This window comes from Jaculus jaculus, chromosome 6 (assembly GCF_020740685.1).
Source record: "Jaculus jaculus isolate mJacJac1 chromosome 6, mJacJac1.mat.Y.cur, whole genome shotgun sequence".
NCBI lineage: Eukaryota > Metazoa > Chordata > Mammalia > Rodentia > Dipodidae > Jaculus > Jaculus jaculus.
Window position 1 is genome coordinate 2465921 of NC_059107.1, and position 20339 is coordinate 2486259.

At 43.9% G+C, this 20339-nt stretch overlaps 1 protein-coding gene and 1 non-coding gene across 3 annotated transcripts in view; both read left to right on the forward strand.

Annotated features, from left to right (window-relative positions):
* Positions 1–19960, forward strand: part of Cdc42se2 (CDC42 small effector 2) — an 80325-nt gene extending 60365 nt beyond the window's left edge. The window contains exons 4-6 of one of the 2 annotated variants that reach the window (XM_045153344.1): positions 12605–12706; positions 16918–17032; positions 17642–19960. In XM_045153344.1, coding sequence (XP_045009279.1) covers positions 12605–12706; positions 16918–17016 — 201 coding nt within the window. In that variant the 3' untranslated portion in view covers positions 17017–17032; positions 17642–19960. The remainder of the gene's footprint in view (positions 1–12604; positions 12707–16917; positions 17033–17641) is intronic. The other variant, XM_045153345.1, reaches the window with a different exon arrangement.
* Positions 12238–12342, forward strand: LOC123461994. The gene has a single exon (XR_006638032.1). It is a non-coding gene; the product is annotated as a small nucleolar RNA U13 (small nucleolar RNA).
* Positions 19961–20339: the final 379 nt, after the last annotated feature.

The window sequence follows — 20339 nt, forward strand, 5'->3', positions numbered from 1 at the left end:
TATAAAAAAACTGTGCTGGGTGTGGTGGCACACACCTTTAATCCCAGCACTGGGAGGCAGAGGTAGAAAGATCACAGTGAGTTCAAGGTAACCCTGAGACTAATTCCAGGTCAGCCTGGGCTACAGTGAGACCCTACTTTGAGGAAAAAAACAACAATTTCCATAAGTTTTTTTCTTAAAACTTTGAAAAATATTTTTTAAAATAGGTCCCAGTGTAGTGTCACACACCTTTAATCCTAGCCCTTGAGAGGCAGAGGTAGGAGGATTGCCATGAGTTTGAGCTCACTCTGGGGCTACGTAGTGAATTTCTAGTCAGCCTTACCTCAAAAAAAAAAAAAAAAAAAGAGAGAGAGAAAGAAAAAGAAAAAAAATTGGCCTGGGGGAAGTGCTCAGTGGTTAAAGGCTCTTGGCTCTGCAAACCTGCCGACCTGAGCTGAATCCTTCCCAGCACCCATGGGAAGCTGGATGCAATGTTTTTTGCGTCTGTGACCCTAACACACCTGTGGCCTTAGGAGGTGGAGTCAGGAGCTTGCAGGTCAGCTAGTCTGGCCTTCCCAGTGGTAAAAGAGACACCCTGTCTCAAGCAAGGTAGAAAATGAGGAGCATTACCCTGAGATTGTCCTCTGAACTCCACAAGCATGCTGTGGCATGTGCATACCCAATACACACACACATGCACAAGTTTTTTTTTAAATACAGGTACTAGCATAATGAATTTTATTTCCATCTCTCAGCTCCCGCAGCTTTAGTTCTTGTTTAATCTTTATTCTGTCCGTTCACCCCTTTCTTGCATTTATGATATTATTTTATTGTATTTTTGAGGCAAAGTGTCATTCTAGCCCATGCTGACTTGAAATTCACTTGGTAGCCTCAAGCTGTTTTCAAATCACTGTAATCCTCCTTCCTCAGCCTCCCTGGGCCTTGTAGTGTTTGTTTGTTTGTTTTTAAATTTAATTTACATTTATTAGACAGAATGGGTGCATCAGGGCCTCTAGCCACAGCAAATGATCTCCAGGTGCATGCACCACCATGTGCATCTGGCTTCTTAGATGGGTTCTGGAGTCTTGAACTTTGGCCCTTAGGCTTAACAGACAAGTGCCTTAACTGCTAAGCCATCTCTTCAGCCCTCTTGAAGTTATTTTAAAGCCAGATTTGTGATTTATCTCAAAATATTTCAGTATTTATTCCTAGAAGATAATGCCAAGAGTAATAATTTTGAAGGTTTTTTTTGCATGCATGTATGCATGCATATATACACTGAATAGTTAGGATGCAAATATACTATGAAGGAGGTATTGAGTTGAGTTAAGAAATAGGACATTATCTGGGCGTGGTGGTGCACACCTTTAATCCCAGCATTTGGGAGGCAGAGGTAAGATTGCCATGAGTTCAAGGCCACCCTGAGACTACATAGTGAAATCCAGTTCATCCTGAGCGAGAGTGAGACCTTACCAGAAAAGAAAAAGAAAACAAGAAATAAGTCATGGTCAGTAGTCTCTGGTGCCCTTTCCAACTCCATCATTGTTTCAGCACTTAGGAACTGCTATACTGATCTTTGTGGTAATCAGTTCCTTGTGTTTTATAATTTTGTCATTATTTGTCATTTTATTTATTCATTTATTTATTTATTGGATTTTCGGGGTATAGTCTCACTCTAGCTCACTCACTATGTAGTTTCATGGTGGCCTTGAACTCATGGCAATCCTCCTACCTCTCTGCCTCCTCAGTGCTGGGATTAAAGGCGTGTGCCACCATGCTGGGCTTCATTATTTGTAATTTCAAACAAGCCAGCTTGCTTGCCTATTTTAACTTAAAGTGGAGTCATAATTAGGTACAGTCTGTTATGTTTTTCTCTAATTGAATATTTCTAAGGCTGCTATGTATGTAGCTGAACTTTGTTTTCATGCTTCCTGAGCATTTTGTTATGTGGTTGTATTGTAATACATTGACCTGTTATTCTTTTGAAAAATCTGCATGTGTATTTATTTGTATATGTGTATCATGGATACCATGTAAGTTCTCTAGGGTTTAATCAGTGGGTAGAAGTAATGGCATCTTTTTTGTTGTTTTTGTTTTTGATTTGTTTTTTTGAGGTAGGGTCTCACTCTAGCCCAGGCTGACCTGGAATTCACTATGTAGTCTCAGGCTGGCCTCGAACTCACGGTGATCCTCCTACCTCTGCCTCCCAAGTGCTGGGATTAAAGGCATGTTCCACCACGCCCGGCTGGCATCTTTAATATAAGGTTACTATTGGCTCATTTTACTATTGGCTTATGAGCCTCTGAAAGATAAACAAACTAGAGATGTCTCTTTTTAATCTTACGTATGTGAATGCTGTGTGTGCATGCGTGTGTGTATAGGCATGCACATTGTGTGGAGGTCAGAGGGCAACCCTGGGTGGGTGTTGGTCCTTGCTTTCCAAATTTTGCTGGAGGCAGGGTCTCTGGTTCACTGATGGTATATGTCAGGCCAGCTGCCTCACGAGCTTCTGTGAATTCTGCCTCAGTCTCCTGCCTTGCCATAGGAGCACTAGGATTGCAGCCACTTGTGCCACCACATCCAGCTTTCCATGGGTTCTGGGGATCCAAACTTGGTCCTCAGACTTGCATTGCAAATGCGTCATTCATTGAGCAATCTTCCTATCCTCAAATTTGAGATTTCATGAAATAAAACCAGTTCATTCAGCTCAGCCATACTCATCACAATATTTAGTCCTTGAGAGTGTCTTAAGAGATTTGGATAAACTCATGGAGATGGTATACTATAAAACAGTTTTCATTTTTGTATTTAGTGTCAAGTATGGATAAACATGAATTCAGCACTTTCTGTTTATTCTGAGTAACTTTTGTAGAATTTAATGCTGTTAATAGCTACATGTCAACATTTATTATCATATTAGTACAGCCAAACTTTTAAATGATGAAAAGTAAAGGTAGTAGTTGTGGTATTTTCCTCATACATTACACAAGAGGATTTGGCTTAGGCATAGTCCACATGCTGCAACTGATTGATTACAGCTCATGTGCTCTGTGATGCTTACAGACCATGTCAGAGTGTAGTGTAGCTCCGGAGGGAGGAAACAGGATTATTTGGTGTCATTTTGGTGCAGGTCAGACTGTTTGGGAACTTGAAACCTCCCTGATTCTAGCTGTGCACTGCCATGCCTGGCTGCTCTATCTTTGTCATATAATAACAACCATGGAAAGAACAGGCAAAAGAAAGTCAGAAGGTCTTTTTTTTTTTTTTAGAGGTGGGGGAAAGCTTGTTTTAAAATAATTTTACAGCAAATTAAGTCTCACTTTTATTTTTTTTTCTGTCTTTTATGTTCATAAAATCTCCTTTATCTGGTAGGAGTGTTAAGAGCTTCTATTAACTTGCAGCATTTATGAATACTGAAGAATTTCTTAAAAGATCTTATTGTTTGCAAGTCATCTGACCACATCTGGGAGAATGTTGTGTTTATTTAGAAAACACAGTCTTCTGTTACAAGTTCTGTCATTGTATAATGGTGTGAAAGTCTGTATCTTTTTATTAGGTCATGCATTCTTAAAATGGCCAAACTAAATTTGCTTCCATAATACCAATAGCATGAAATTTCTTTTCTCTTTCCTTTGATTTTATAAACCTAGATACACACTGCAAGAATGGGAAAGAGGCCAGGCATGGTGGCACACACCTTTGATCCCAGCACTTGGGAGGCAGAGATAGGAGATCACTATGAGTCTAAGGCCATCCTGGGACCACAGAGCAAGCTCCAGGTCAGCCTGGCCTAGAGTGAGACCCTACCTCGACAAGAAAAAGAAATAGGGTGAAGGTTATGCCTTTGTTTCGAGTTAGTGTGATGGGTTTGGATTCTCATGGGGCCTTGGTATATACAAATAGGAAAGAAACTTGAATTTCATTAATTTTATTTTATGAGAAAGATTGGGGGGAATAAGAATGAATGGGACACTGCAAATAAACTTTGGACATATGTTAACACTTGCCACTTTGTCATCTGGCTTTACATGGGTACTAGGGAATTGAACTTGGGTGAGCAGGCTTTGCAAGTATTTTATTTTAAGCCACCAACAAGTGTAGGACAAGTTACGCATTTTCTTAGAAAATGAAATGTGTATGGCACATAACGTAATCTGTAACTAAAGAAAGTTAGTTTAATTACTGAGGAATTAATATGTTGGTATTTAAACTTTTTATTACAGCCTTCATACATATAGAAAATATACTGTGGGCTGGAGAGATGGCTTAGCAGTTATGGCACTTGCCTGTGATGCCTAAGGACCCAGGTTCGATTCTCCAGGTCCCACATAGCCAGATGCATATGGCAGCACGTGCATCTGGAGTTCGTTTGCAGTGGCTAAAGGCCCTGGCATGCCCATTCTCATTCTTTCTCTCTCTGTCACTCCCTCTGTCTCTAATAAATAAATAAAAATAAGAAGCTGGGCATGGTGGCACACGCCTTTATTCCCAGCACTGGGGAGGCAGAAGTAGGAGGATCACCGTGAGTTCAAGGCCACCCTGAGACTACATAGTGAATTCCAGGTCAGCCTGGGCTACAACAAGACCCTACCTCAAAAAAATGTGTGTGTGTGTGTGCGCGCGCGCGCGTATGCGCGCGCACACACACACACACACACACACACACACACACACACACACACACACACATATCATAATCTCCTCCCAGAGCCCTCCCTTTCCCTCCTCAACTGAATCCCTTTTTACAAGCTATTCTTTTCTTTTCTTTTTTTGGTTTTTCAATGTAAGGTCTCACTCTAGCCCAGGCTGACCTGGAATTCACTATGTATTCTCAGGGTGGCCTCGAACCTATGGTGATCCTCATACCTCTGCCTCCCAAGTGCTGACATTAAAGGTGTGTGCCACCACACCCAGCTTCTTTTATATTTTGATGTCATCATTTTTTGCCTCCTATTATGCAGGTCTTGTACAGGTAACATCAGCCCCAGTGAAGTCACAACTACCACGGCCATTTTGTGTCTGAAAGACAGTATTGCAAAACGCTCCTCCACTTTTGATTCTTAAATTTTTTTCTGCCATCTCTTCTGCAGTGGCCCCTGAGCCTTGGAGGGTGTGGTAGGGATGTCTCACTTAATGCTGAACACTCCTGTCACCTTTGCTCAGCACTCTGATGAGTTTTGAGTATCCCCAGTGGTTACTGCCATCTGAAAACAAAAGCTTCTGTAAGCAAAAATAAGAGTAGCATTAATATATGGGCATAAACATAGTATGTTCATCTAGACAGCAGTAGTAGTTTCCTCACTAGGGCTTATGACCTCCCTAGCCATAGGCTTTTGATTAAGTTTTTATTCTGTTGTGTGGAATGGAATTCAAATCAAATCAGAAAGCAGTTGGTTTCTCCTATAATGGACATGTCACCATTGAACAAGTTGGTACATTTGGTCAGGCTGCTTAGCCATAAAGCTTGCAGGGTCCACTGCTATAACATCTTAAGTTTTGATTAACCTTTTTCTATCCCACTCCTGAACCCAGTATATCAGTTTTTAAAGAATGGTGTGACTATGTATAATCTATATAGCATATTAAACTTACCTCACTCTAGTCCAGGCTGACCAGGAATTCACTATGTCGTATCAGGGTGGCCTTGAACTCATGATGATCCTCCTACCTCTGCCTCTGTAATGCTGGGATAAAAGGTGTACATCACCATACCTGGCTTCTGAACATTTTAAAATTTAGTTTTATTTATTTGACAGAAAAAGAGAAGCGGGCAGATATATATATAGAGAGAGAATGGGCATGCCAGAGCCTTCAGCCACTGTAAACAATCTCAAGACGCATGTGCCACTTCGTGCATCCGACTTACGTGGGTCATTTGGCTTTGCAGGCAAGTGCCTTAGCTGCTAAACCATCTCTCCAGCCCTTTTTGATGAATACATTTATCTGTAACATATACACATAATAAAAATACAATCTGGAAGCTGGGCATGGTTGCACAAGCCTTTAATCCCGGCACTTGGGAGGCAGAGGTAGAAGGATCACAGTGAATTCAAGGCTACCCTGAGACTACATAGTGAATTCCAGGTCAGCCTGAGCTAGAGTGAGACACTACATCAAAATGCCAAAAAAAAAAAAAAAAAAAAAAAAGAAAACTGGAGCCTAGTGTAATGGCCCAGCCCTCAAGAGGTGGAGGCAGGAGGATCCACTACCAGTTTGAGACCAGCTCAGGGCCACATAGTGAGATCTTGTGTCAAACAAACAAACCTGTTTTTCATTTTGTTACCAACTCTCATATGTAAGATGCATTCCAGCTGAATTCTTAGCTCTTTACTTTTAAGTACTAAGTACTTATTTTGCCTGTTTAGTCTGGACACTTACTCTTTGTGTGTACATAGTAAAAATTCCTTTTAAATACTGAGTACTCTACAGTTTCATTGCCTCCATGCACAGGGAAAATTCTTCTGATTTTGTGTTTGTTTGTTTTTCGAGGTAGGGTCTCTCTCTAGCTCAGGCTGACCTAGAATTCACCATGGAGTCTCTGGGTGTCCTCGAACTCACAGTGATCCTCCTACCTCTGCCTCCCAAGTGCTAGGAATAAAGGCATGTGCCACCACGCCTGGCCTCTGATTTTTTTAGTTAAGATCTTCTAGTGGTTAGAATTTTAGCACAGAATACTGTCTAGCTCCCCTGCTTCTTTTCTCCTTCCCTCTGATCCTCCCTGTTACAACCAACTTCAAGTTCCTGGCAAAAAATGCCTGACCAAGAGCAGCTTGTGGGAGGAAAGGGATTATTTTGGCTTACACACTTGAGGGGAAGCTCCACGATGGCAGGGAAACGACGGTGAGTAGAGGGTGGGCAACAGCAGCAGGAGAGTGTGTCACACACTTGCAAGGGGAAGCTGGCTGTAACACCCATAAGCCCGCCCCCAACAGCACACTGCCTCCAGGAGGTTCCAGTTCCCAAAAGCCACCAGCTGGGGACCCAGCATTCAGAACACAGGAGTTTGGAGGGGGGCACCTGAATCAGACGACCACATTCCCTTTCCTTGTGTAGTGTTGGAGATTAAACCCAGAGCCTTGGACATGTGTGGGTAGTGTTAACATTCTTCTGTTTGAGGAGTTTAGATGTCACATGGGTTTTTTGTTTGTTTGTTTTTTGTGATTCGTCTTAACATTGTATGATCCCAAAACTTCACCTCTTTACCAGAGCAGCTAAGCCAGCATCTCAGTCCTGTGTGTGGGCGCACTTGCAGTCTTCATTGGTAAACAGCTGTAATGTACTGGAAGTTGTGTTAAGTAGTAGATTAAATTAAGATTAGGGAATTAATCTCATTTTTTAAAATAAAATATGGCACACCAGGGTCTCTAGTCACTGTAGACAAACTCCAGATTCATGTATCACCTTGTGCATTTGCCTTACATGGGTTCTGGGGAATCAAATCTGGGTCCTTAGATTTCTCAGGCAAGCACCTTAACTACTAAGCCATCCCTCCAGCTTGTCACATTTGTATTTTAATAAAAGACTTATTTTCTGTATAATATGTTTCAATAAACTGTATCTTAATGGGGATTAATACCCATTTTGGACACAGTTGCATTATGAGACTATGTAGGTATGTGTATATCACTAGTTTTCGTAAGTTGTGGTGAAACCAGCAGTTTTGGAAGGCTTTCTCTGCTACTAAAATACCATTCTTTTCCAATTCTAACTTACAAGTTGAAGGTCCCATGGGGAGATGGCTCAGTGGTAAACTGCTTGCTGTTTTGTTGAAACTCTTGAGTTCAGATCCCCCGCACCCATGTAAGATGCTGGGCATAGTGGCATGTGTCTGCAATCCCAGCATTAGGGAGGCAGGGGCAGGTGGGTCCCTGGGGCTTGCTAGCCAGCAACTGAATCAGCATTCTAGGTTCAGTGAGAGGCCTTGTCTCTAAATTCATAAGCAAAGGAGCTAGCGAGGGCTCAGTGATGGAGCACTTGCTGCTCAAGCAAGTTCAGGTCACTGTACCATGCAGCGGCGAGGTGGAAGGTGGTAACAGAATTACCTGGAAGTTGGTGGATCAGCCAGCTTGGCAAATACAGTGATAAATGAGGAGGAGAGACCTGCCTCCAAAAACGAGGTGGGAGATGACAACCACCACCCAAAATTACCTCCTCACGTTCACACATGTGCTGTGCTGTGTGTGTGCTTGCACTCATATGCACCCTAAATAAATAAATGAGGGAGGGATTTAGTAAGATATTTGGCATTGACCTCTGGCCTCCACAGATACACACAGGTGCATGGGGACCCACCCCCCAAGAACGTGCATGTGCACATGCATGTACATCATAATCACTCTACACTGAAAGAAAAAAATGCCAGGTGTGGAGGCGCATGCCTTTAATCCAGCACTCGGAGGCAGAGGTGGGATGGTCACTGTGAATTCTGGGTCACCCTGGGCTAAAGTGAGACCCTACCTTGAAACACTGCTCCCCCCCAAAAAAATCACACTTCTGAGCTCTTATAGGTTCATTTAGAATGTATAAGTTTGACTACTTTTTTTTATTGTTGTTTGTTTGTTTGTTTTGAGGTAGGTATCACTCAAAACCTGGCAGTTTACCTCTTTCATGTATTAATAATGGTCATTCATGCCATCTTTACGCCTCCTCTTGTCATTTTTCTTTCCTGTCACTCATTGGTTTGGGTTTTAGCTTTGTTTGGTCTTCCTGGGTAATACATGCCTATGTTCAAAGGCTGTTAAGATATTGAAGATGCTATTATCTGTCTGTTGGTCCTTCCTGCACTCTGAGTGACTAACCAGGCTCTATTAGTAGTACTGCCTCTGCCAAGTTACTAGGTGCTCCTTAATCTAGTTAAGTTGACAACCAGAATCAATACTTATAGGTGTGGGGTTTATTACTTTTCTGGATTTTTTTCATTCAAAACACACTCATTGAAGCCAGTCCTGGTGTGAAGGCTACTTGGGAGGTGGGAGCAGGAGGGCCTGAAGTTCAAGGACTGCCTGGCAACTTCAGTGAGACCAAGGAAGTAAGAAGGGCTGGGGATATAGCTAGTGGTGAAACACTTAGCCCGGAATGCTCAGTCCCCAGTACTGCAAAAACAAACAGACTAAAAACTGAAAAATTGTGTGTCCGTGGACTTAATTTTTAGTTCCTTTTGCTGATTGGTGCTGGTGACCAAAGCCAGTGCTTTGGACATGCTAAGCAAGTACTCTGCTGTTCAGTTTCATCCCCAGCCCCATGCATTTAGCTTGGGACAAGAAGCTTTTGAGTGTCCTCTCCTGACATTTGCATGGAGGGATACGTGGAGGAGCACCAAGTGCAGCAAACAAAGCTGGCCTACTCTAGTCATTAATGCTGCCAGCCAGGCATGCTGGAGAGTGCCCACTCACACAAGACCCCAGGAGCCGGGGGTCTGTGGGAAACAGCAGTCTAGAGCGTGGAGGGCAGAGCTGAGGGAGGTGTAGAGACGTGAGCAGAATCTCGAAGCTCCTGAGTAGGCTTCTTCCGCTCTGACTTTATTTATGAGTGTCTTTATTTTCAGAGAAGCATGTGACATGTGTGAGAACAAGGCTGTAAGTAGTGTTGCCCTCGATGGGTGCAGTAGCTAGCCACCTGTGGTAGCTCTGAGTCACAGCTCTTCAGATACTGTGAGCAGCTCCCTAGCATGACAAGGGCCTGGGCTTGGTGACACACCTGGGTAATCCCAGCTCGGGAGGTGAAGAGGAAACCAGCTCAAGGTCATCCTGGGCTACACAGAAGTTTGCAGCCAGCCTGCTGTGCGCAACACTAGTCATATGTTCTGTTTGCTCACGTGTCACACGCTCTTCTGAAAGAAAGCAGCCCCGGTGTGGTGCAGCAGTAGCAGGCGAGTGCAGCCTGCCCAGGTAGCTGGGAGACTGCTGCATTTCTCCACATGACATCTTGTCTAGCACGTATTCTGTAACGTGAATATTTATTTGTTTTTGGCTTTTTGAGCCAGGGTCTCACTCTGGCCCAAGCTGACCTGGAATTAACTACGTAGTTTCAGGGTGGCCTTGAACTCACAGCAATCCTCCTACCTCTGCCTCTCAAGTGCTGGGATTAAAGGTGTGCGCTACCACGCCCAGCTTATAGAAAACATTTAAACATACTCCATAAGCATAATAGCTTGACTATGTATGAGTAATGTTTGTGTACACACATAAACTTTTTATTGCAAAAAAGGGCTCTTTGTGAAGACTGGTCATTATCACACATCCCAAAATAAATTTGAAATAATTTATTTAATTTATTTGCAAGCAGAGAGAGAAGAGAGATAAGAGGCCTCCAGCCACTGCAAACGAACTCCAGATGCATGTTCCCCTTGTGTATCGGGCTTACATGGGTCCTGGGAAATTGAAGCTGGGTTCTTGGGCTTTGCGGGGAAATGTCTTAACCACTAAACCATTTCTCCAGCTGGAAATAATTTATTATTGTCTAATACCTAATTAGTTGCTAAATCTCCCCATTGTCCCTTAAATGTTTTTTTTTTTTTTTTTGGTTCGCACAGGTCAAATATGTAAACAAGATTCATACTGTGAAGAATTCTTTTAAAATAACCATTTGATTTCTAAATTATTTCTTCATTAATAATGATCTACTATGGCGTAATTACACATTTGTGAGAAGAGACATTTTGCCTAGCCCTTCTACACTTCTGGTGTTGTTTATATAGTTCATGTGTGTCTAGACCTTGACCTTGTACAGAACAAAAAAAATATTTTAAGTTCGGCAAGAATTATTCAGATGGCTGGCAGTTGTATTAAAACTACTCTGTAAAGAATGAAACACGTCTCCAGGAAACATGGTGACTCTTTGCTTTTGACAACAGTCCACGCAGCAGACCAGAGAGCACCCATTGTACACTTCCTGTTTTTCTTTGCAGAAGCCTTGCTCTGGAATTCCCCCGTCTGCCCATGATGATTTACATCTATGTGTGTCTTGAGCTTTTGGTGTTTCTTGAATGTCTACTTTGTGCCTAAAAAATGGTTTGTGTGTGTGTTTGTTTTTGTAGTTTGGAGGACTATCGTGTTCTGTCCCTAAGTAGCTGCCATATGGAACTATTGGTCATATTGTAGGAGTTACTAGGACCATGCAAATATTTCAGTAGCTAAGGACAGAGCTGTGCATGGTGGTGCACACCTTTAATCCCATCACTCGGGAGGCAGAGGTAGGAGGATCGCCATGAGTTCAAAGTCAACCTGGGCTAAAATGAAACCCTACCTTGAAAACACACACAAAAATAAAATAAAATAAAATAAAATAAAGATTAGATAAAGACAGGAAAAATTGTGTTCTAAGGTAGCCTAACCCAAAATGTGATCAGTAAGACACAGCAGGGCATGGAAGATTATTAGGTATAATCCAGGTAAAAGTGCTAGGAAGTCATGTTTAAGCCAGGCATGGTGGCCTTTAATCCCAGCACTTGGGAGACAGTGGTAGGAGGGTTACCATGAGTTTGGGGTCAGCCTGGACTAGAGTGAGATCCTTCTGGGTTTTTTTATTATTATTGTTATTTTATTAGAGTCAGAGACAGAGAATGGGCATGCCAGGGCTTTCAGCCACTGCAAATGAACTCCAGACGCATGCACCACCATGTGCATCTGGCTTATGTGGGACCTGGAGAATCAAACCTGGTTTCCTAGGCTTTGCAGGCAAGTACCTTAACTGCTAAGCCATCTCTCCAGCCCTTTACTTTTTTTTCTTTTTTAAAAAATTTTGTTCATTTTTATGTATTTAGTTGAGAGTGAGAAAGAGAGAATGGGCGCGCCCAGGGCCTCCAGCCACTGCAAACAAACGCCAGATGCCTGCGCCCCCTTAGGCTTCACATGCAAGTGCTTCACCGCTAAGACATCTCTCCAGCCCCTTACTTTTGATTCAAAAAAGAAAAATTTCAGACCAGCCTGGGTTATACAAGACCCTGTTGTTGTTGTTTTTCTTTTGAACAACTACAACAAAAAAAGCCAGGCATGATGGTGCACACCTTGAAGCCACCCTGAGACAACAAAGTGAATTCTGGCTTAATACTTTTTTATGGGGAAAACTTTCAGAATCTTCTGAGTATTTTGATTTGTCAAGGTAGGGTCTTACTCTAGCTCAGGCTGACCTGGAATTCACTCTGTAGTCTCAGGGTGGCCTTGAATTCATGGTGATCTTCCTACCTCTGCCCCCTGAGTGCTGAGCACTGGGATTAACGGCGAGCGCCACCACGCCTGGCTTCCAGGTTTTTGATGTCTCATTATTTAAAGGATGAAATACAAGTGTGAGGTTGAGTTTTCAGGCCATTGTGTGAGATATGCCTCTCAGACCTTGTTATGATATTGGCCAGTTACCCATCTGGTGTGAAAAAAGACATTGAAGTGGAACACACACAGCTGGCCAAAGTTCTAAATAATAACCTGTTTGTTGCTTGGCTGTAATGATCTTTTGTGCAAATACTTCTCAGGGATTTTGTAAGTGGTAACTGTGGTGTTCTAAGACATCTGTGTGTCCTGAAGAGGGTCATTATATTATAAATTTACTTATCCATAGTGTAAGATTTCATCAGAATAAGATTTTTGGTTCCTAAGACCATTCTCTGAGCACATTATTCCCTATATTTTAGAAAAGGCGACGGCGGATTGACCGAAGTATGATTGGAGAGCCAACAAATTTCGTGCACACGGCCCATGTAGGATCGGGAGACCTGTTCAGTGGAATGAATTCAGTAAGTACGTTGTGGAGTATACACACAGTGGCCTTGGGACAGGTCCCATAAAAACTTATAGGTCCATACCTTCTTCCTTCTTTCTTTTCTAATTCTGTTTTTATTTATTATTTGAGAGAGTCAGAGAGAGACAGACAGAATGGGTTGCCAGAGCCTCCAGCCACTGCAAACAAACTCCAGACTCATGCGCCAGCTTGTGCATCTGGATTACGTGGGTCCTGGAGAATCAAACTTGGGTCCTTTGGCTTTGCAGGTAAATGCCTTAACTGCTAAGCCCTCCATACCTTTTTCTATAACACATGCCATATGGTATTGATCCTCTGTGGTTCTGCAGCTTGTTTCTGCCAATCACTTACAGAAAATAATTTGGGAAAAATTACACTAGTGCTAAACATGTACAGGCCTTTTCTTACCATTCTTCCCTAAACAGTATAGTCAGGCAATGATCTCCACAGTATTTATACTGAATTAAGTATGATAATTATTTATGAGAGAGAGAATGCACATGCCAGGGTCTCAAACAAACTCCAGACATATGTGCCACCTCGTACATTTATCTTATGTGAATTTTGAGGAGTTGAACCTGGGTCCTTAGGCTTTGCAGGCAAGTGCCTTAATTGCTAAGCCATCTCTCCAGCCCTTAAAAAAAATATATTTATGAGAGAGGGAGGGAGGATGGACACGTCAGGGCCTCCGGCCACTGCAGACAAACTTCAGATGCATGCAGCACCTTGGGCATCTGGCTTATGTGGTTCCTGGAGAATCGAGCTTGAGTCCTTAGGCTTCACAGACCAGTGCCTTAACCACTAAGCCATCTCTTCAGCCCAAGTATTTATTTATTTTTTTTTTGTAGACTAAAGTCTTTCTCTTGAATAGCACTTAATAATTCTAAAGGATTGGAATTTGGAGCAGACATTAAACCCACATAGACAATAGGCTTCCACCAGTGGGGTGGGAGAGATGATCTTTTACCGGTCCTTTATTGGGGTTACCTACCTGTCTCATACGTTCTTATTGAACCTACTTCATACACTGTCATCCTTCACTTGAAGATGTGTCACATGATTTATTTACCGTGATTAAGCTCTCCAGTACTAAGTGGTGGTCCCTGTAGGGGTGGCGGCACACGTCCGTCATTGGGCAGTCGGGGTGAAGAGTGCGAGGCCAGAGACTGCTGCTTGTGCAGGTCTTAGAGCCGCAGAGCTGGCCGGAGGCTCACTCAGCTGACTTCTCCACCTCACCTGAGCGAACCGGGAGCGCTGGCTACTAAAGGAGGGTTTCGTCAGCCTCTCTCGCTTGTTCGCCAGCTGGGACCTGCTCAAGGGCTAAAGTAATTGGTGCCTCTATGATCCCTAGTGTTGTCCAAGCTCTAACTCACGCTTTCATCAAAGCAGAATTGTGATTCATTCTATTCAGACTTACTGGCTGGCATTAACTGGAGACTTAACCAAAGAACAGAGACTTTTAAATAGGTGGATGAGTCTCCTGGATACTGCAAACCTGTCTGTCACTGCAGTTACTTAAACGAAGGAAGTGGCTCGTCTTCAGTGTGGGAAAAGTACTTGCTCACTGGCTGCTTTGCATCGCGTTGCTGTTGGAAGGGAGGCCGTGGCTTTGTCTCCTGGACAGATATGAGTGAACAGACTGAAAGGGGACCTCTTGATTTTTGTTAACATGGTTATTAAAATGTCATATGAAGCTGGGTATGGTGGCACATGCCTTTAATCCCAGCACCAGAGGATCTCTGTGAGTTTGAGGTCATGCTGAGACTACATAGTGAATTCCATGTCAGCCTGGACTAGAGTAAAACCCTGGCTCCAGAAAAGCATATGGAATAGCATGAGTATTTTCATATTTACTATATGCTGAATCTTAGGTTTTTTTTGTCTTTTTAGAGCCTGTCGTAGTGGCGCACCCCTTTAATCCCAGCACTGGGGAGGCAGAGGTAGGAGGATCACTGAGTTTGAGGCCAGCCTGAGAGTACATAGTGAATGCCAGGTCAGACTGAGCTAAAGTGAAACTCTACCTCAAAAAAACCAAAAAAGTCTTTTTTTTTTTTTACCAGTTGTTGTTTTTGTTTTTGTTTTTTTAAATTTGAGGCAAGCCCCACAGACTGGCCTTTTTTTTTTTTTAATGTAAGGGACTATGGGGCGGCGGGGGGTGGGTGCCAGGGCCTCCAGCTACTGTACTCAAACTCCAGATGCACCACCTAGTGGGCATGTGGGACCTAGAGAACTGAACATGGGTCCTTAGCTTCCCAAACAAGTGCCTTAACTGCTGAGCCATCTCTCCAGCCCTTTCCTAGCCTTTTGAGTGCTGGGACAGTTCCCAACTACCACTTAAAGCTTTAAAGAAAAGCCTGTTGAGAAAAAACTAAATGTAAGCTAGCCTTTAAACCTTTCAGAACTGTCTTTAGGACTCCTCCCTGGCCTGTCATTGGTCTGCCTTGCTAACGCCTCTGCTTGCTGTAGTGCTTTTGCAAGCATAGGAACAATAAGACAGAAACCCCTAATCGATGTGCTGTTTACCTGAGGAACTGTTTCCACTCAAGTCTGTGTGTTCTGAGAACCGAGCAGCTGGCATTAGGAGCAAGGCTTGATGTGTGTAAGGCAGCCTTCCCTAAACTGCACTGCTGCATAGTAACATGGTTTCTGATACCCCCATCCCAAACACACAGTTCCTCCCACATGCTAGAATTACAGGTGTGCACGACCACACCTGGTAAGACTACATACATTTTACACCAACTTTTTGCCAGGAAAACCCTGTTATCCTTTGAGTAATACAACAGTGATGACAGGTAAGTAACGGAGATGTTACTCCATATTTTATTTACATGAGAGAGAGATAATGGGTGTGCCAGTTCCTTCAGCTGTTATAAACAAACTCCAGATATGTCTGGCTTCACATAGGCCCTGGGGAATGGAACCTGGGTCCTTGGACCTCACAGGCAAATGCCTTAACCACTAAGCTATTTCTCCAGCCCCCTCCCCCGTTTTTTAATATAATATAAATTATTTACTGGAGAGAGAGAATAGGCACGCCAGGGACTCTAGCCACTGCAAACTCCAGACGCATGCACCACCTTGTCCATCTGACTTATGTGGGTCCTGGGGAATTGTACCTGGGTCCTTAAGTTTCACAGGTAAATGCCTTAGCCATTAAGCCATCTCTCCAGCCCTTGATTTTTTTAACTTGCATGTGTGTGTATAAGCATGCTAGGGCCTTTTGCCCTGTAAATGACCACCTGCGGCGCTTTGTGCTCAGGTTTTGGGGAATTGAACCTGGGCCCACGGGCTTTGCAAACAAGTACCTTTAATCTCTGAGCCATTTCTCTGGGCTTTGAAAACAAGTTCCTTTAACCAATGAGCATCTTCCCAGCCCCCTTGTTCTTTTTAGAATAGGTCCAAAAATGAAAAAAAGGAAAACTACAGAAGTCAAAATGCTGTGTTGGAAATTGGTGTCTTGACCTAAATAAGTTTGTGCCCATGTGCACCTCCTGGTTATATATCACAGCTGCCCCAGACGGCAGTAACTAAGCAAGTTTATGTCAAGATTTTAAAAACTTGGGCTATAAACTTAGTTTTTCTTAGACATAGCAGTAGCTCCAGGCGATAGCAGTGGGAATGTGTCCCTGCTCCTTCCTCACTTCCTCTCTTGAGGTCTAAGTACGCTATACTGTCCATATTCTGTGCACATAGTGAAACCTGCATTGCTCAGAAATTAACTTAAGCCTCAGCCCCAACCTCAGGTCAATTTCATTTATACTTATTTTCTTGCCTTGGAGTCTGTTATGAGCAGTTGAGGTGAACAGATAGATGTAAGATGTCTTCGGATTAAGATACCTGAGGTTGGAGCTGAAGACAGATGGCTTAGTGGTTAACAGCACTTGTTTACAAAGCCTACAGGCTCAGGTTTGATTCCCTAGCTACCCATTCGTGTAAAGCCAGATGGGCATTTGCGGAAGTAAGAAACAAACGGATGTGCTGGTGCATGCATGACAAACATACAAAGACAAATAAAACTTTTGTATTTATTTTGATTTTTCGAGGTGGGGTCTCATTCTAGCCAGGCTCACATGGAATTCACTACATAGTGTCAGGGAGGCCTCAAACTCATGGCAATCTTCAAACAAAAAAACAGCTGGGCTGAGATGCTAAGGCAGTGGTCCCTTTGTTGTGCTCAGTCTGCTCTGTCTGGTCTTTTTTCAGGTGAGCTCCATCCAGAACCAAATGCAGTCCAAGGGTGGCTACGGCGGTGGGATGTCTGCCAGTGTGCAGATGCAGCTCGTGGATACGAAGGCAGGATAGCCCTGGACCTTTGCCCGTGAGTCCTCAGAGCTGGAGTGGCCACTCCAGGTTACACTAATAAATAGCATTGGTTACAGTGTCAAAACTGGCGCCCCTCTGCTTTAAAGTATCCACTTAGGGAGGAGGCTGGGGTGCTTTTGTCCTTTTAAAGAAAGAGAAATTAGGTGGAGGATGTAGTTCAGTGGGTAGAGCACTTGCCTAGTGTGCAGGAAGCCCTGGATTTGAACTCCAGCGCTGCATGAATTAGGGGTGGTGGTGCGCACCTGTAAACCCAACACCAGGGAGGTGGCTGCAGGAGGCTTAGAAGTTCAACATCATTCTCAGCTACAAGACCCTTCTGAACACAAGAAAATCTACCACTATAGAAAGTAAAACTAACAAGTGTTGGTATCCTGACCTTATGAATACTGATAGGTATTTATAAAGCTTCATAAGCTTTTCAAATAAAAAAGGACTACCTTTAAAAAAAAAAAAAAAAAACCTAGATGACATGGTGGTACACGCCTTTAATCCCAGCACTTGGAAGGCAGAGCTAGGAGGATCACTAACCCTACCTCAAACAAACAAAAAACAAAACAAAAAAAAAACCCTGAAAATAATTTGAATTTCTCTTTTGGTTTTATAGGTCATTGTGAATTTTCTTTTTCCACTGCTCTATAATTTTTTTTTTTTTGTCTTGTGATTGCATTTCTTTTATATTTTAATTACAAAAAAAAAGTGTGACGGCCACCTGTTCATCCCTGTGATCTCCAGTGAACCGCTGCTGCTCCGAGGAAGGTAGCGTCAGGCAAGCCTGCATTTCCTTCAGCGGCCTGCATGCCTTGGGACTCTTGGGAGAGTTCTTTGGATCTTAGCTGAACTTTCAATGTTGAATCGATGTGGATCTTATCTCAGCATGACCCTTTGTGAATGCTAGCACTGTTTGCAGTTTTTCCACCTTAACCCTTTTCCTCATGCTTTCAGCTTCTGCCCTATGACTCCACTGATAAGCAGAGACCTGCAGTCGCCTGCTGGCTGGTCACCCTTTATGTATGTTTTGGCAAGTGTGCGACCTGCCAGCACACCGACCATCCTTGTTTGTTCAGAAGACGCCGTGCATGCTCCATGATGGAGGGTGGGAGCCTGTGGTGCCGGAGCAGGCAAGTCAGCCCTGCGGGCCAAGGGTGGCACAGCTCTTAGTGGAAGTGTGCAGTGGCACCAAGTCACCTCGGTTTCACAGGAAAAGATACCCTTGTAGCTTATTTTGGTCTGTTGGATTAGCTTGCAGTAACAGAACAGCTTGCGTTCATGCGCATCATGCACTTGGTTGTAAATGTTCAGTGTATTTATTTTGAGCGCGAGGACCTGTGATTGTGAGCAGGCGTGGTTCCCAGCTGAGTGCTGTGGTGAAACGCATCTAGCCTGACCCTGCGCACCATAGTCCTGGTAGCTGGTCTTCAGTCTCTCGTGTTTTTCTTGTTTTGTGTCCAAGCTCTCACATCCAGTGGCTCCACCAGCAGCATGCTGTGCTGCTGGCCTCTGCCGACTGCGAGTTGCAGAATCATTGGACGCCCTCACTGCCAGTGAGAAGAGCCTGCCCAGCCTCGTGGCATAAGCCTTTGCGCAGGTTGCGGGCCTGCCCCTTAGTGTCCAGGCGTCCGCACGCTCCCCTCCGTTAGTTAGTGTGGAGGCAGATCCCGTGGTGCATGCTCTTCAGGTGTTTCAACCCTGTGTTCAACTCAGGCCTGTTTAACTACTTTCCCGAGGGTTACCATTCACGCAGCAAAGGGATCTGATTGCAGCTTAGAGAGCTGTTGGCGTGTAGGAGTGGTGATCATTCTCTCCTCTGCCTTCATCAGTCTCCCTCCTAACAAACAGCACACTCCTCTCCTGAGGAATGCCTACTGAAGAAGTGTCAGGCCAGCATAGGCAAAACGTGAGAGCATTTTCTAGTAGAGTGGGGCAGCCAATGACTCCATCTTCTGATTTTGCAATTTTGAGAATTCCTAGGTGTCAATGCCAAGCAGAGATAATCTGTCAAGGAAGAACATTTAATTATCTGTTCTTGTTAATTCACCGTGTGGACACTGAATTCTGGGATTTGCTATTCTGCTCAGCCAGGGTCAGTTTCCTGCCAGGGCACTGCTGTGAGCAAGCTCTTTAAGACAGACTGGATTTTCCTGCCATTATCAGCGCTGATGCATTTTGACTTAAAATTGAAACAGTACAGGGGGCCATTGTCCCTTGTCCCCAGTTGCTCTTTTTGCTGCTCCGAGGTCAGCCAGTGTTGGAGTCTATCTCTCTTTAAGCCGGAGGCCCCGCTGACCTCACAGCACAGGCACCAGCCCCTGGGCCTTCCTTGGGAAGGTGCCAGTGAGAAAATCAGAGAGAGACCTGCCATGTAGTGCTCTGTGGAAGCTCGACGGCATTGGCAAGTGTGCAGGGAGGCAGGTTCACCTTCGTGAATGGGATTGTAAAGCAGGGGAGCTTGATTCCCCCGAGCAACACATCTTGTTTCTACATTGAAGCTAGTAAGAGTTCCGTACACAGAATTCATTAGCTTGTGAGCGGTTCGCTAACACTGGGAGAGGGAAGCAGGAAAGTCATCTGGTAGCACACTCCAGCACGTCTGTACAGCAGCTTTCCCACGGCGCGGCCATGCTGGTGCCAGGAGGTGTAGAGTGGGAGCGCGGGCTCTGCGTCCCCAGCGGGCCTGGAAGAGACTTTGTGAGTACATTAGCTTCACTTTACTAAACTAGAGCGGTTTCATTATAGAGACTTTGCCTTGATTTTGTTTCAAGTGACTTCTGCTCAGCACCCAGAAGATAAAATTGACATATTTTTATAATATAAGCATACTTTTTTTGTACATTGTGTTCATTCTTGAATAAAGTGAGTTCATTGTTGGCTTGTAGATATTATAAAGAAAGTATTGATTTTGATTCAATAAATGTTTTCTTTCAGTCTTGGTTGTTGGTCTTTTTTCTTTCAGTGATTTTCTACAAATCATGTGTCACAACTCTTCACCTGTCTAGGAATGGTCCCTGTCATGCGTAAAAGGAGTCTCATTCTAGGCCAGGCTGGCTTTGAGCTCACAGCAACTCTCCTGCCCAGCTTCCACCCGGATAGTTCACTGCGTTTTGCTTTAGGGTTTAAGCTGGGCATGGTGCTTCCGGGCTGCGGTCTGCGCTTGAGACATGAAGTTCACAGTTTGTGCTGTCCTATAACGAGTTTCTAACAGAATGAAACTTAAGTGTTAGAAACAGGAGTTCTTCAGGGCCTAGCTGGAAGAAAGGAAGGCGGGGGTAGGGAAGGTGGTAGGAAGGGATTGTGACTGCGCCATA